Here is an 18,528-nt window from a genome sequence, read left to right on the forward strand (position 1 = left end):
CCTTCCCTTACCACTTAACCCACCCTTAAACCTACACATACTACGACACTGGTCCCTAACCTTACCTGCATCCACCTCAATAGCAGCAAAAGTGTTTTGCAATACAAAATGAGCACAATAAGTACATTGCACCAAACAATTTTTTTTTTTTTAAATGTAAGTACATAAAGAGTGCCTAATATAAAGTGGGGCCATATTTTTATTACCCCCAACACAAAAACACCAAAAATAAGGCATCCAGTGAACACAGAAAGCTGATATGTGGAACTTAATTTGCTTTATTAAACAGGCATAAACAAAATTTATGCTAGAAAAAACATTGACGTTTAGTAAATGCATACTTGTATATTGTAAGATTCAGTACAGCCAAAGAAGTAAAGCACAACCTCAAACAAATCAACAAATCTCCAGACAGAGTATTTGGCTTGCCTTGCTTGAAGCAACAAGAAAAACTCTTCAGATTTGAAAGCTGACAGATCACGAACAAATTTCTATCTTAAATGAACTGAATTTATAATGTCATGCTGTGAAACCGTTTCAAGACAGAAACAGCCACTCAAATGCTAAAGGAAGAAGAGAAATGTGTGAAAGAGTCTGCTAGTCAGGTGGCAAACTCTGTTTGGATGTTGATGCTTTCATATCATACACTGAAGGGTTCTTTTTAAACAAAAGAGCTCTGGTTATTGCAGTGATGTGCTATTGGGCGGTGGTGATGGTGCTCCTCTTAGCTACTTCTGCTCTCGTTGTTTCTGAAATAGACGAAAAATTTTGTTTTTTTCTGCACAAAACTCCTGAAAGATGGTTATGAAAGACTGGCATATAAAAATGACTGTATTGTGTTCATGTGCATAAAACAGACTTGCTAAATTCAAACCAAGATATGGCAAAATCTTTTCATTCGAATCTTTTTCAACATGATTTCATAAAAGTCTAACTCTGTCAAAATTCTGTAGCTATAGCTTTCTTTTTATGTAAAACATAGGGAGCATTACCATACGTAGGCAATACAACTGAGAAGGGTGCTCACATGACATTAACTGGGTACCATCTGTATTATTGCTTAGCAACAAGCAATTAAGGCGTTATTGCTAGGATACCATTTTAACCATACTGATGTCTGCTGGGGAAATACTGATTCCAGACAGAAACGTCTGTGTAGAGTTTGTTATAACATTAGTTCCATTGAACCTTTAATGGTTATTGTTCTATCAATACATGATGAATTAAGATAATTTAAGATTGATTGGGATTTCAATTTGCCTTAATTACCCAGGAGTGGCAAAATCACACATACATTCAACCTTCAATGAGATAATGGCTTAGAGGACTGGCTGATGGATTTAGTAATTACACTACAGAGTTAACATTGCAGTTGTATTTCTGTCTGCCATGTTCTTTATGGACACTTTTAAACTAGTTGTAGGCTTGTGCTGTATAAGGAAGACACTTAATCAGTGGTGCAAATAGTAGTTCTACACATAAAAATGTTTAGGGACCAAACAAAAATGTCTTGAGATAAGCCATGCTACACTGTAATAACTGTAAAAAAAAAAAACAGTACACAGTAAATTACCGTTTTCCAGTAATATACCATAAAAACAATGCATTGTGGGTAATATTTGTCATTTTAAGAAAAGAGGCCTATAGGCTACTTTCTCGAAAACGACAAATAATATTACCCAGAATGCATTGTTTTTATGGTATATTACTGTTTCAATGGAAAACGGTATTTTTAAATTGTAAATTTGTTTCCTGTTTCGAATATTTTAATATGTGTAATTTACAGATGTGACCAGGCATTGAGTCTAATCTGTAATTCAAAGGAAATTTATATAATAGTACTTTGTGTGGTACTTTGTATAGTCTTTTTGTGGTATTAGTAAAGTCATCCTTGGCAAATGTATTTTGATGTACTGCCCATGCTGCTAACCTCTTCTCTAGGCTTGTCATCCTTCATTTTCTTCCTGGTCATGTGACCTCGAAAACCAGCTTGAATCTTAGCAGCAGCCTTGTTTGCGGCTGGGTCGTCAAGGGGAATGTCCATGATGTCTTCATCTTGCGGCTGAGTGCATCCTTCCTGCAGTTCAGATAAAAAAAAAAAAAAAAAACACAGTCAGCCATTTTAGCTATGACTACATGGCAGTTACAGTTACAGTTACAGATCCTTGTCAAGATCTACACCAAAGTGTCAACAAACTTTCACACTTTGTAATACCCATTGAGACCAATCTGTATCAAGAACACCAAGTGTAAAATGACTGCAGATTGCCAATCAGTTCTCTGAGAAATTTACAAAAGGATCCCAATAAGCTCCTAGAAAAACTTTAAATATGATCAGTGGTTCTATGTCAGTATGTCTATATATATATTAATCTTGAGTACACAATAGGATATTCAGAAGGTGCTTAGCAGTTCTTCCAACCTGATCTCATGAAAAAACGTTACTATTTTATGAGGTGGAACTGTATGAATTAGTACAATGTGATTTGTACAGAGCTGTATGATTTTTAGAAAAAAGTAACCATGGAGGTTCACCCCTAAACATAACTGTCAGTGGGGTGTAAGCAGATGAAATTGTATGAATTCTTTGGTTATGAATTGCCATTATACGAATTGTGTTGATTGTACTAAAGATTGTGGTGGAATGTGTATCTTTTCACTTTTGCAGTGTTGTTTGCTGGGGTGTCTAATGGTAAAGTATTGTTACAGTCATGTCAAAACCTAAAGTCGGCACTCTGTTGCTCCCAAAGGAATTGTTTAATGGCCCTCTCACCAACCCAGTTTTTGGTGAAAGTCCCATTAAAAAAATTCCTTTGGGAGCAACAGTGCACCGGCTTTAGGATTTAATATTGGTAAATGTGTTTTCATGCACCTGTATGAGTTATTTTTGGATGAATGTACTTTTCAGCATTTGTGATTTATAGCATTATTATAGTGTAATCTTTTGATATTACTGCTTCATACTGATTAAAACAGAATCAGCAACTGTAAAATGCAACAAATAAAACTCTCTAGAGGGATAGTTCACTAAAAAATGAAAATTCTGTCATCATTTACTCATCTCCTCATGTCATTCCAAACCTTTCTTTCTTCTGTGGAACATAAAAGAAGATAATTTGATATTTTTGGTCTATATGAAGTCAATAGTAACCCAAATGGTTTGACTACCAACAATCTTCACATTATCTTTACATCTTATATGATGAAAGAATTTTCATTTTTTTCCCCGAGGAAAATAAATACTATTCCATTAATTACGTTTCTCTCTCTAAAATCTTTTTCTCTCAGAATCAAAATTAAAATACACAGTATCTCAAAGGTAAATCATTACGCTTAGGGGAATGCACATTCTTTTTGTTTGATTTCTTTGATTCTTTTATTCTCCTCATCCAGTGGGAGACAATCTGTCAGCGGTCCCTAGCGAGCCTCAAGTTTCCGACAGCTCGACTAATTTTCGCTGCCTGCTGGGGGTGCGTCACAGTCAAGGGACTGAAGCTGAAAGCATTCAGAGCTTCACAGAATAACAGTGTGAAGATCCAGCTGAGTGGGGTGGAAGCCTGACGCTCCTCTGAGGTTTCAGCACTATTATGCAGGGATAAACAATAATCCATTAAACAACAAACAAGAACCCGAGGGCTCACCCCATAAATCATGATCATTCCCCATAAAGCCCTTCATGTCTCAAAAAAAAAAGAAAACAAAAAAAGAAAACAACCTTGACTTTCCATCTACATGCTCTTAAATTTCTGTGCAACACCAAAGATAAGAAATAACTACATTTATTTACTTCTGAGAATGTTTCTAGCAACCGAGATTTCTCAAGCAAGATGGGCGCTGATCCTGAGACCAATCATCAATCAAGGAACATCTTGTGTGAACTTTACTTGTGAGAGTGTCTTATCGGAAAGACGGCCCATCAGTTTGGAACATGCAAATGACCATCTGTCTCATCAGTCACAGCAACATCTTCAAAATTATACACAGATAATTGCTGTTTCTAGAAAGTTCTAGATCCTCCCACAAACACACAACTCCGAGCCCACGCAATAGATGACTTGTGTAACAAAGACTGCTTGTACTCCCGCTGTACGTGGAGATGAAACAAATGGGAAGGAACAATTTTGCACACTTTCTATTAACCAGCTTTCATTCTCTAGTTTATTTAATCAATATGAAATGTGGAAATAGTAGAACCATACTTGTGTTTGAGCTTGTAAAAATGAACTGATCAAGTATTCAAGTGCTCTATCTTTAGACACAGACATGTCACTTCTGAAAATCAGCACTTATATATGCACAAGACCAGACGTCAAACCAATGACCCTTCTCACCACAAACGACTGCATACACAGCATATCTGCTTAACACATTTCAATCCTTTCAAACTGCCCGAAAAGTGTCATTCTATGTACTGTGAATATAGGTATGAACAGATATAAAACAAAAACATGACCAGTCATAAATGTTGCCTTAAACTTTAAAAATGTTTTAATATTCCTCAAATATCTATAGGCTGTAAGTTGTGATTCTTCTGCCAGGACATTGAAACATGTTCAAAACACACCTACCCACAGCAGGTTCTCTGTTTAATCCTGTTGTTGTTGTCAATAGTCACTTAGATAATGGTTGGTTTTAGCGGATTAAATTGACTCTGTAATCATAATGCATATTTTTTTATTAATTTGCAAATTTAATATTTTAATGCAAATGAGAGTCCAGCAAATCCTAAAATATTCCATAAATCCTAAAATATTAACTCAACTAAATTTGTCTAGTTCTTGCTGGATTATGCAATAACATTTACAGTCCAATTTTACCTTTACTGTGGAGAAATAAGAAATGTTGATATTTTTAAACAACAGACCTTTTAAAAATGTCTCGAATATAGCAAAAATTGTAATATAACACTTCCCTTCAATCTGTTAATAAATAACCGAATAACCAAAATCTTTAAAATGCATAATAGCTACATAAGTTTTTTTTTTTTTTTAAGCTGTACAAACATAAACACGGACTCCACTTACGTTTCGACAATCCATTGCGATTTGTGATGACAGGTTTGAGTAGTTTGAGATTTGTTGTCCAGTTAAACTATGACTGAAGAATATATCGGTAAAGATGTTGTCTCTCTCTTTCAGTGTGTTGCGCTCTCTGTATGTGCTCAGACTGTCTGTAGATGATCAGCGCTTCAGCTGAATTGACCAATCAGAGCGGGTGACATATTCCCCATCACATGCAACCATTTATCGCACGCCTTTCTTCATCTGGGCTTTCATGCCGACTGCTATGGTATATAATAAGTACATTAGAATGTGAAAACATTCTATAAACTTTATTTCAATGTTTTTTCCACTCTTAAAAATACAGTAGGTTCTGCCTAAACCAATAAGTAACCAGTTTAAGAAGCTTTGGCAAGATTTGTGCCATTTTGTTTAACCATTTTGTTGCCAGGCGTGGCAAATATTATAATTAACACATTTTGTTTTATAACGTCCATTAGCTACTCTGTTTTTTTCAGTATGTGTCTCAAACGCTCCCATATTTGTCTTATATAACAGTTATTAGAAACAAGTGTGAAAAAGAAGCGCACTTAATGTGTACTTGTAGTAGCCTAATTCATAGGCATATTTTGTATTTTTTTTTTAAATGACATAAAAGGCCACTTTGGTATACTTAAAGAGAGTTTTATGTTTCTTAACACACCTAAAAATGTGCACTTTGTAATAGTCAAATAAAAAAAAAGTTACACAGTTTTAATAATCTTTTGTGCTTTAAAGAAGCACTTATTTTGATGTGTTGACTGACATACTAAAGCACATCCAACGTACTTGTGTTATTTGATTTGATTTTTACATTTTAAGTTAATATATTTTAAATGTAAATTGCAACTTCATCATTTCAAAAGTAATTACAAATATATCGAAATACATGACATGTTTCAAATGACAGTTATAGTATATTACCATAAATGCTTGTCAGTACATTCAGTAGTACACTCATATCAAAGACAACACATACACATGTGCATACTTAAGTCCTACTTAATTAGGTCAAAAAAGCCCTCTTAAGGTCAAATATGGCATGTAATATAAATTTAAACTATAACATACACTGTAACATTGTAAATAACATGCACTTAAGTGTCCGAAAACAATACATTAAGTTCAGTGTCAGTATTGTTTCTGTAGTACTCTTTTTAAAAGTATGCTTGTAGCCTATCTAAAAAAGGAATCTACAACTTATCCCTAAACTTCGTAAATAAATGTACAAAAGTGCTGTTGTTACAACCTTTACCACTACCAGATAGGTTGTAATACCAATTTAAGGCATTTTAAAAGATATGCAAAAATTTAATGTGGTAATAACATTTACTTAAAAATCATTATTATGCAATCTTATCACCACCCTCCACCCTCAAACATTTTATTTCAAAAAAGGGAAACAAATATGAAACATTTTAATTAAAAAGAGCAAATTAAATTTGGAAACAAATATATAAAACATAAGCCAACAACTCAAAAAACATAACAGACAGCGTGGGTATGTGTTAGTCACAGTTGTTAGTCAAGCCTACTGTATACACTGTCCTATTCTGTGCACCCTTTGTGGATTCAGCAGATAAAGTGGTAAGTGTTAAAACCCTCCCTGTCTGGTCAAATAAGATATTTCTCGTTGTGTTTTGATGTAAATGAACAGCTTGTATATATGTTATATAACAAATGGAATGAGAGAACCTGATGATTCAGATGTTACCAGTTCTGTCATTTAACATCCACTACCATGTGCGCGAATCATATTATAAATCTGATGTGAAATTATACTTCCTCAGCTCAAAATTGCTTTTTTGTGCAAACAAAAAATTTAATTAAATCCTGTGATGGCAAAGCTGAATTTTCAGTATCATTACTCCAGTTTTCAGTGTCACATAATCCTTCAGAAATCATTCTAATATGCTGATTTGCTGCTCAAGTAACACTTCTTATTATTGTTGAAAACAGTTGTGCTGCTTAATATTTGTTTTGTAGAAAGTGATACATTTTGCAGGATTCTTTGATGAATAGAAAGTTCAAAAGAACAGCATCATCAGTGGGCCATGACACCGCCACAGTTAAAAAATTTATACTAGCTTTAATCTGTAGGTCACAGCCTAATGTGTTATTCTATGCTGACAGGTTAAAATGAATAAAGCTAATGTCTTATGCATGCAGACTCTCAAATGACATGCTTGATTCCAGTTACACTTGTACAACCACTGGTGCACTTTGATTAAATGAGAGTCTCGTCTTTTTTCTCTTACACAACCATACTTCCTCTTTTATCCATTTTTAAAGATATAATACATAATTCAAGATACTTAATAACTTAATATATTTTGCCACAATGAATTCATAACAATGCAAACATAAAATTATTTGTTACCACAGCATCTTTATGTATTAATATGTAAAGGTCATTGTTTCCAGCTATCTGTGCCCTTACGATACGTTGTATGACTAAAATAGCATTAAATGCTCTAAGGCTGAATTGTCTTTGAGAAGGTGGCAGGCATGTCAGTCCACAATCCTTCAGGCATACATACAGTCATGTTTATATGCTGGCACTGTTCATGTCACAGGCCCCTATAATGGATACACGCCAATGTGTCTGTAAAGATGAACGCTGAATGTTCAATGCTAAATGAATGCTCGTTCTGAAAGTGTCATTTCATCACACCCTAGATTAATTTTGATTAAAGAAGCATCAATCAAGCATTAAAAAGGCAAATAACTTGGTAAACAACATGTCACTCTGTATTTTAAAACCTTTGTGTTGTTGCGTTTATTTTGTCAGTTATTTGACATGCTGGTTTGGCACTGCACACCCCCACTATTAACAGATTTAAACATGCACATGCATAATCACACTGTGCATTTTGAATTAGTGACAGAAATGATGTGCAGAGCACAGTGATGTTTTGCTTGCTTGATTGCTTGATAGCTCTGAAAGAACTTAAATATGCATCTCATAACCACACTAATCTAAAAATAATAAATAATTTACACTCTATGAAAAGTCTGTAAAAATAGGGCCCAATGTATTGTGCTAATATGAAGGAAATTTTCAGTGTTGATTTTTTAAAGGTGTTTTACCCATATTTTGTTATTAGTTATGCAGGGTTAAATGTCCGTATATTACCAGTACCCTTTACAGATATATATATATATATATATATATATATATATATATAAAATTGTTTATTTTAACGTATACATTAAATTACACATGGATTAATAGATATTTTTATTAGTAGATAATTTTATTGCACTTATTTGCACTTTTATTGTATCTTTAACAATAACAAAAATGTTAATTAATGTTATTTACATATCAATCATCAAGTACTTCATGCCTCATATCTTTAAAATTGTGTTTAGTCATATTCATGAGTATACTGCCATCCAGTGGTGCTGTTATGAAAAAATAACAATAAAAAAAACAGCGACTTCTTATTTTTAGGATATATAAGGTATCTCATATCTCAGAATACAAGGCTTCTGCTAGTGTGAAACATCAGTCTGGGACCACTATTGATTATTATTCTTGTCTTATTAACCAAAAATGGATACAAAAAGACTGCAGCCAAGAAGGAAGAAATGATCCTTTGCAGAACCTGTGGGTAAAAGAGTTAGGCACTCAATCAATAATCTAAAATCATCATAAAAACTGTACCCATGATATTTTATTAATGCTCTCTGAATTGAAATACTCAATTGCATACAGTACCTGACTGATCTACCTTGCCTTTTGGCAATTCAGCAGAGAGATCTAAACAAGATTTCAAGTTGTGAACTTGATACGGTACATGCATTCAATCTATTACAAGTAATCACATCACTTTTCAATTAAAAAATATTAGTGTGAATCTCCTCATTTAATGCACCATTCTCACCTTCCTTCTGGTTTAATTCAATGCTGAAGTCTGAGAATTCGTGAAGCTTGCTCACAGAACACACGTGCCTCCCAAAATCCTCCTGCTTCACCTCAGCGATGATGAGAGTAATATTCCCTGGGTTGTAGTGCACTGAATATCCAGCTGTGCAGTTGCTGTACTTTTTGTGCTTGATCAGGTGGCAGAGGAGCTGGTTCCTGGGGCTTCTCCACTGTAGGGACAGCTGCTGGATACTTCCTTGAGTCTCATATTCATACTGACATGGCATTTTAATCATCCATCCGGGAGGAGACCAGAGCTTTATGGCGGTGACTGTGGGTTATTGGGAATAGATAAGCCCACATATTCAGTGAGATTCATAATTCAGTCAAAGAATGAATGGCTTAAAAAGATGAAACAGAACAAAAAAAGATCAGACAAGCAAAAAAGTGTGCATAGAAAGATGAATTTTCTTTAAAAAAAAAAGTAAAAATAACAAAGCAATTATATTGTATAGTGTGTATAATACAAAGATGTCTAATAGACCTACCTTTTAGAATGAAGTAGATTAACAATATTCTCAATGTTTGGGAAGCCATTTTCATTATCTTCTTCAGAGACTCACAAAGAATGTCATCTTTTTTTAAAATAAAAATAAAGTCTTTTTCAGTTCAAATTTCTTTTGAATTCCTTTCAGTTTTTTACTCTCTAGCTCTAAACTGTCTTAAAATTGGAGTCACTTTTGTTTTCTAAAGCCTGCCCTTACATGGACTTTTCTATGTTGTATAATTTGATCCAGGGGTCTTCCAAATGGATAACAAAGTGTCTGCGGTGCCCAAAAGGATACAAGATATTAAATTACCTCATTAATTTTTGGGGATTTATTATTAAAAATCAGATACAAAGTAAATGTATTTTATTGTGTGAAAACACATGACATGAACACGTTTCTCACTTTGAGGCACACACACAGAACTTTTTCCATTTGTATACATTTTCAAAAACACAGACAGAGTCATTTCTGTGCATAGACTGTACTGCTGACTCTCATTATTTTCAGATTATGCTCTAGCATGTTCTCTTCTGGAGACTATGATTTCACTTTACACAACACAATAGAGCAGGGACAATCAGACTGTATTTAATAAACACCAATGATGGAGCAATAAATTATGAAAAATAGATTGATACAGATGTGCAAGCATCTGCCCAAACATATGAAAAGATTTCCTGTATACATTCATCATGCTGAGGTGCAGGCTGTGGCCTAACCAAGGATGCTATGCTGTTTTCAATGAATATCAGGGTATAAGTAGTAGTAACACCCATTCGTAAACAAATCGCTCTTTTCAGGTTCTTTTCAGTGAACCGGTTGAATCAGTAGACCAAATTGGACTGAGCAGTTTGAAATAGTTCGCATCCGAAGTCAGCACTGATTTACAAACCACTCAATGAATGAATTATAGTCTCTCAAATATGTCCGACATTCCGACTCAAGATAAAGTTATCCTAAAACCTAGTCATGTCTGCTTTTGTTTGCAATAACCACTCCAATTAGTAAATCAGATCTAATAGCACCCACTCTCAAGTCAGCAGTACACTGAAATGGGAACCGTCTATTTCAGACATGATTGAACTATGATGAGCATACTGTAGTGCAGGCTACCGGGATGTGACAATATGTAGTACAACATTAGAAATGATAACAACTCGTATTGGAAATACATGTTTATGACTTGATTGAATGAGTTTTATCTGATGGGATGAAAGAATGTTCGTTAGATGTGTAACCATGTTTACTACTGTTAATCTTTACAGTAAATAACTGATTCCTTTTGCATCATGGGAATTTTCTGTGAAATCACCACATACAGATTTGCTGTATTTTTAAAAGTTGCTGTATTTTACTGTATTTGCCATAGTGGCCTTTTTGGCACCATTCCATCATGGTTTTCCTCATTTTTTACATTTGGATTGACAGGATTTGCCTTACACCATGTCTACAATGCCACTACAGCTTGAGGCTGTCTACACTGGACAAACGGTCAAAGCAACCGTTACAAAATGCAAATCCAGTTGTCCTTCGTATCAGAAACAGCGCAAGCGCTGGGAGTACTGTACATCAGAAATATAACGGGGCATCAGTTTACTGTCTGGGATTTGACGTTGTGCCGAGTCACATCCAGTGCACAGAGTATCAATGATTATAATGGGTTCCAGTGTCGTGTCACGCCACTCGCGTTCGGGGTAGACACAAGCTGTTTCTCAATTAAGAATGCAAAGAATGGACTTGTATTCTAATGGAGACTGGTCTTACTTTGACAGAATGAACTCAGAAGGACACAGAACCGTTCAGTGGTTTACTTCCACGAACCACCATGAATTTGCGAGCTTTCAGCGGAAATCTCTTGAGTGAGAACAAGAGAAGTTTAAAGCGTACTTTGTATATCCAGCCCCGTGAGTTTAACCCTCAAAGACAAAAATTAAGGAAATTATGTAATATTGCAACATTGGGCCTGTTGGGTAGTGTAACGTCAGGGGATACAGGCAGGTGAAGAAGCAGGCTAGGAAGTGGATCCACATGCAGTAAGATTTATTAAAATAATCTGCAAGGTCAAGGAACACAAGGCAGCTGGAGCAACAATAATACAGGAGGAAACACAAGATAATCCAAGGGTACAAACATTCAACGACTGAAACAAACTAGAGACAAGAAGGGTTATAAATGCTGAGCAAAACCAATTAACTAAAAATTACTATGGAAACTGACAAGGAGATGGGTTTGGTCAAATAAGTGTCCATGGCAACAAAGAAGGGAACAGAGTAGCAGGGAAACATGAGGTGAACAAGGCAACAATGGAGACAACACAGAACTTAACTTCAAAATAAGTGTCCATGACAGACACAGGGAACACAGGCAGGGATTGTGACATAACCCCCTACTAAGGAGTGGCTTCCAGATGCTCCTAACAGTGCAAGAGGGTGGTGGAGCAAAGACAAACCAAGGGGAGGGATGGAGGGCCAGGTCCATGGAGTGGAGCAAAGACTGGAGATGGAGGTAATGCAGGTGGCCAGGGCAGTGTAGGCTGAGCAGGTGGCCAGGGCAGTGCAATCTAGATCGAAGAACACGTCACTGGAGCTGGATACCACCGCGGTGGAGCAGATGACCACCACAGCAGAGCAGATGGTATGGATGATCCCCACGGTGAAGCAGAAGACAACCACAGCAGAGTAGACAGGCCTGAAGATGCCCACAGCAGAGCAGAAGAACACCACAGCAGAGTAGACAGGCCTGAAGATCATCACGGTGGAGCAGAAGACCACTACAGCAAATGAGACAATACTGAAGATCCCCATGGTGGAACAGAAGACCACCACAGCAGTGTAGACAGGATTGAAGATCCCCATGGTGGAGCAGATGGAGCTGATGACAACCACGGTGGAGCCGAAGACTCCCAGAGCAGATCTAGTGGAACTAGAACACAAAGCACAGAGAGGTTAGTGTTGGCCTCAGAGGCCCTATCAAAACAGGTAGGGAGCTCAAGGGCATCCTCCAGCACAACGGGTGACATGCTTGCAGGCCTTGTGATGCCAGCTGCCCTTTGCCAAAATCAATGGTGGAGCCGCCAAGCTGGATATCAGCCTCAGATGCCCTTGGAGTGCCTGGGTGTCTTCAAGTGCAACATTTATGATGACCGGGAACACTGGTGTGGCATCCGTGAAGGCTGGAGATTCTGGAATGGCGGTCATGTTGTGAAGAGGCTTTGGTGTGGAAGTCACTTCAAACACTGGGCTCACGACCCTTAGCATAGGGCTTGCTGGAATCAATGGTCGGTCAAGCTCCATGGCCACTGGAGCTTGCTGCCTATTGCCCCCTCCCAAAAAATGTTTAGGGGTAGCATCCTGCTTGATCTCCCCTACTGTGAAAGAGGAACCAACTAGCAAAAGGGCATAGTCCAAAAATTCCACAAATGACGCTTGAGGACCATCACGGACCAGTTTATCTTGAAGTGGTTTGTTTAGTCCATAACAGAACAAATCGATAAGTGCACAGTCTGGCAGGTCAGTTAAATAAGCAATGTCCACCTTGGATTACCTTGGCATAAGCGGACTAATCTCAAAGCTGGATCCATTGTGTGGTCAATCATTCTGTAACAACGGGGCATTCAGGCAGGCGAAGAAGCAGTCTTGGAAGCAGATCCACATGCAGTAAGATTTATTGAAATAATCCACAAGGTCAAGGAACAAAAGGTAGCTTGGAACAAACAATGATTGAGAAGGAAACACGAGATAATACAAGGGTTCAAACATTCAATGACTGACAAACAAACTAGAGACAAGCAGGGCTATAAATGCTGAGCAAAACCAATGAACTAATGAATTACTATGGAAGGAGATGGGAGTGGTCAAATGAATGTTCATGACAATAAACAAGGGTACAGAGTAGCAGGGAAACATGAGGTGAACAATGCAAAAATGGAGACAACACATAACTTCAAAATAAGAGTCCATGACAGACACAGGGAACGCATGCAATGATCATGACAGGTAGCAGAATTTCAGTGATTTCACTCACTGTCTAAACAAATGTAGAGATCATCTAAAGGTTCATTTGCAGGGTGTGCTGCTTATGTAGCCACATAACAGTAGCCTATATGTACAATAATAATCACACAACATTAATAATTGGACAAGTAATATTTTATGAAAAATAATTTCTTATAAAAAATATGTTCAGATTGTATTTACAAAACCTGACGAACTGAATGAAAATTTTGGAATTTACGTGATTTAGCTCTGTTCATAGCCATATTCAATTATGATAGTCCCAAAGGCAGTTCTTGTCCTCCGAGAAGCCCCAAAGGCAGTTCTTGTCCTCCGAGAAGCATACGCGGACATTGCACTTGCTGCTAAATGTGTTTGTCGTAGCCTTTATAGTAGAAGGAAAACAACTGCACACTCACTAAAGCATAGGTTGAATATTTATTCACCAATGTTTAGGCTAGTAGCCTTTGTCAAGGTATATGTTTATTGCTCTTTGTTGTAGCCTTCAAGTTTATTGCTCTTTGTTGTAGCCTTTACCATAGTGTCTGCAGCATCCTCTATTTTGTTCATATCTTCTGACACAAACTTTCAGAAATACTCCAGTGGTATATGAAGAGAGATGTCATCATTAGTGATATCCTGACCTGAAAAATCAGTGTTGGGACGGAAAAAAATCATTTATATGCCACTGATACCTGTCACAGGGCATGATCTGTGTTCTTGAGTGACTTAATGTGGTTGACATGGTGTCCACATAATCATTAGATGGGTGGTAATTGTGTTTATTTTCCTAAACCATTTCACTGCCATCTCCACATTCCTCTTCATCACTTATATCAGAATCCATTTCAAAATCACTGTTTCCATTTTGGTCGCATCAATGACAAGAATTCACACATTCCACAGAATTCACACAATACTGTGTGGCTAGCTTATTGTGCCCTCTACTTATCATGCTAATAGCACTTATACCCCCACATTCCAGAACATAATCATCTTTAATAATAATTAATTAAAATTAAATTTTGATTAAAACTCAAAATTGTAACAAAGACGAAAGTTAAAACTTGTAAAAGATCAAAAACATTATGTTTCTATTAGTATTTCTTTCACAATGAACAGGTGAGAAGTACAATTCATCCATGTAATATGCAAGGTGCACAGGCAAATTTTGCTACCCCTTTCATCCAGTGTTGTAAAATTACAACATTGACATTACAAGCTCAAAATCTAACACGATTAAAGCATTTAACGATCTAGATATATTACTAATCACATAAAAATATTTTGGGCATTTTACTTACTTGAATGTTGATTTATTCAGTCCAGTAAAACAAGATGATGTGCTTCAAGGCAAGTTTGCAGGTTGTGTGAGTTCATGGACAGGCCTATTCACAAAAATCTTCCATCCAATAGCTTTGTAAGGCTGATCAATAGGACCTATTAGTTGTGTAAATGTGGTCTTAGAGAGAACAAAAAAAATTCTACAGGTTTATTTTAGTAGGCCAGACTGGGGATTACTCATCAGACATCACATACAACAATGTGTGCAGGCAAATGGACAGCGGCCGGAAAGAGAACTTAAGCAATGCTGACATTGTCAGAGGGGTGCTGTGAAACATAAACTGTAAAAGGAAACCTTATCCCACTTGACGGCTGGGCAGTTATCAGTCAACCTGCCAGGAAATGAAGATCTAAGTCTATCTATTAACGACCCATTCCTGGTGAGTAAGATGCCAATTTAGAGACAACTCCTGGGTTTCAACGTAGTTGAAGAGCTGATTCTGGGGCAGTCTGAGTGGCTGATTCCAACACTTATCTCACTACTGGCCGGTAGTTGCCAGATAGGTAGTTGTCTCAGCAGGTCAGGTGGCCTGGGTGAAGTGTTGGATCCCTTCAAAGATGGCACAGTCTGATTCAGTGGTCTTGTTTGAGCCTCATGAAAATAGTGCTCATTTAAGGTGCTTGGACATTGGAGAGGGACTCTTAGAGATACAGCCCCAAAGTGACTCTTGTGTTTCCATCCCCATCAGAAATAACACAGGAGGTGACATGACTCTGCCAATGATTGGAACAAACTCTGTGCAATGATTGGAACACTACAGCAGATTGAGAGGACAGTCAACTCTGGGCAAATGAGTGATCCAAGGCACACAATGAAAATCCAAGTAGTGACCACTCGAGGGGATAAGGCTAAAGTGCCATTGTGGTATCCGTCCATCAACCTGGACCATCTGGCCAAGGGCCAGAGAGAGATTGTCCAGAGGATGTTGTATGAGGAGTCTGGTGCATTCAGGAGAGATGACAATGACATCAGGTGCATACCCAGCTTGCAGATGCTGATCACACTTAAGTATGACATCCCAGTTCAGAGGCCGTATTTAGCAGTACCAAAACCCCTGTTCAACGAGGTGAAGCGCTACATGCATCCTGGCAAAAGGTTGGATCATCAACTCAAAGTCACCATACACTGCTCCAGTTGTCTGTGTCCACAAGAAAGATGGCAAGCTGAGGCTCTGCTTTGATTACCATCTCCTAAACAGGAAAACCATCACTGACCGTCACCCATTGCCCAGTATACATGATCTGATTAATGTGTTTGGAGGATACTCTTGGTTCAGCATTCTTGAGGCAAGGCAATGCATACCACCAAGGGTACATCACAGAGGAATCCAGACACATGACAGCATTCATTACACCCTGGGGGCTGTATGAGTGGGTCCGAAACCCCTTTGGATTGTCCAATGTGCCTGCTGCCTTCCAACACAGCATGGATGAAATGCTTGACTTGGTCAGGGACAAGTGCTGCATACCATACTTAGAAGACGTCCTATGTTATACGAGGTCCTTTGAGGAGCATGTTGAGAGGAGCATTCATAGAGTGCTGAGGGCCCTCCAGCACCACAGCGTCAAGCTGAAACCTGAAAAGTGTGAAATGTTCTGCATTGAAGTCAGGTACATCAGATACCTATTGTCTAGCCTAGCTGAAAAGGTGTGGGTAGACCCTATGAACCTGGAAGCTGTTCAATCCCTAACGAACAGGACTCCCCAGAGAGTGGGTGATGTAAGAAGGCTACTTGGGTTCCTCAGCTACTACCGCGCCTTCATTCAGGGCTTCTCCAGGGTAGCGAAACCCTTATTCGAGTTGCTGCAGTTAAAGCCTGATTGCCAACAATAGAACAGAATGAACTGATTCAAGCCCAGAAAGATCCAGTAATTTCTCAAGTGAGACAATGGAAGGAGTATGGTGTCAAACTTACCTGTGGAAGCTCCCACAACGACATCACAACAGATGAAAACTTCTGGAATGCGCCGACCAGCTATCAGAGGTGTTTACTAGCATCTTTAACCTCTACCTGACCTGTGCTGTTGTTCCTAAGTTAAAACTACAACAATTATGCCCATCCCAAAACAACATAAGGTGAGCTGCTTGAATGATTATCGACCAATTGAACTTACGCCTTTAGTATCAAAGTGCTTTGAGAAGTTGATTCTGGCACACATTAAAAGTATTATTCCAGCCACTCTAGATCAACATCAGTTTGCTTACCGGAAGAATAGATCAAGGGAAGGATGCAATCAACCTTGCTCTGCTCTTGGGGCACCTGGATAAGTCAAACACATATGTGAGAATGCTGTTGATTTTAGCTTGGCCTAGTCATCCCCAAAGCACTTGTGTCCAAATTCCACAGCTTAGGAATAAGTGCAACCTTCTGCAGCTGGACTTTGGACTTTTTAACCAACTGCTCCCAGAATGTCAGACTTGGAAAGTACACTTCTTCAGTCTTACCCTGAATACTGGTGTTTCACAGGGATGTGTGTTGAGTCCCCTGTTATATGCACTCTTCACTCATGACTGTCTACTGGCCCATGTAACAAACATTGGCTTGATCAAGAACAAGGATGAGTAACACCAAGAAGACAAAAGAGATAGTGATGGATTTTAGGAAGACAAGGAAAACTGATCTAAGTCCTGTGCTTATAAATGGAGTGGCTGTGGAGAGAGTCCTCAGTTTTAAATTCTTGGGGTTGAACATTACAGAGGATTTTCCTTGGACTACACACACCTCCACTCCTATTGGAAAAGCACAACAGCTTCTTTATTTTCTGAGAGGATTAAAGAAAATGAGATTGCCTTAGAAATTTCTTGTGAACTTCTATTGATGTGATACGGTCTTGACATCTTGATACGGTAGTTGTACTAGCGAGGAACATAGGGCTCTGCAATGAGAGCCTTGACATTTATTTGTCCAGATGTCAGAGTTGAATTATTAGAGATCCCACTTACTCTGCACACTACCTCTTTGATCCTCTCCCTTCTTGGAGATACAGGACAATATAATCTTGTACTACAAGATTATTTTTTTGCTAGAGCTGTACAACTATAGAACACTTCTTGACTGGTTTCATAAACAAATTATATTTGTAATTGCTCAATGCACTTTAAATAGTCTGTTGCTTTTACTGTACTTATGTCACATTTGGTTTTGGGTTTTGTTTCACATTTGTTTTCTTGTCTTTTATTTTGTAGTTTTAGTCAAGGTTCCTGGTTTTGTCATGTGTTTGTACTCATGCATGCTTACTGTACATGGTTACCGCAATTTTCTTTACCTTAATTGCAATCCCTCGTCCATCAAAACTTCACTAGCGAGGCACTTATTTGCATTATCGTCGAATCCCAAACCATGCCCTAAAAAGTGGTCCTCTGAAATACACTCTTCTTGGCATTCAACCTTAACCCCAACTTTCTCATGTGGGCAAGAATGACATCTCGATGTCAAACCGCCAGATGCTCCGATTGAGCTAGAATCAACCAATCGTCGATATACAGTACTGTGCAAATGTCTTAGGCCACCACCAGTTTTGTTGTTTTAGCAATGTTTTAATGACCATCCATATTTATTTTTCAATGTCTTTATTATGATACAAACAGAAAATACAGAAATATGTACACAAAATTTAAAAGAAATTCTGAACAAAATTGTTTCTTTAAGCAAAAGTGTGACCTCCTGGGCTTATTCCATTTTCTCAAAAATGAAACTTCTCTTCAGATTTTGAAAGTTTTCTTTGCCTTC

The 18,528-nt window shown here is 37.7% G+C and overlaps 1 protein-coding gene across 1 annotated transcript; it reads right to left on the bottom strand.

The window, feature by feature from the left end:
- Positions 1-260: 260 nt before the first annotated feature.
- Positions 261-5,192, bottom strand: nrgna (neurogranin (protein kinase C substrate, RC3) a). The gene is made up of 3 exons (XM_051894951.1): positions 5,025-5,192; positions 1,931-2,077; positions 261-749 (listed from the first exon to the last, which is right to left on the bottom strand). The coding sequence occupies exons 1-3, from the start codon at positions 5,037-5,039 to the stop codon at positions 729-731; spliced, it is 183 nt and encodes a 60-aa protein (XP_051750911.1). The 5' UTR covers positions 5,040-5,192; the 3' UTR covers positions 261-728.
- Between the last annotated feature and the right edge of the window lie 13,336 nt (positions 5,193-18,528).

The sequence above is a fragment of the Ctenopharyngodon idella genome, chromosome 5 (assembly GCF_019924925.1).
Source record: "Ctenopharyngodon idella isolate HZGC_01 chromosome 5, HZGC01, whole genome shotgun sequence".
Taxonomy (NCBI): Eukaryota; Metazoa; Chordata; class Actinopteri; order Cypriniformes; family Xenocyprididae; genus Ctenopharyngodon; species Ctenopharyngodon idella.

Coding starts and splice junctions, on each gene's coding strand:
- nrgna (XM_051894951.1), bottom strand. Junction 750..1,930: donor ATGACAAGCCTAGAGAAGAG/GTTAGCAGCATG, acceptor CGTCTATTTCAG/AAACAACGAGAGCAGAAGTA.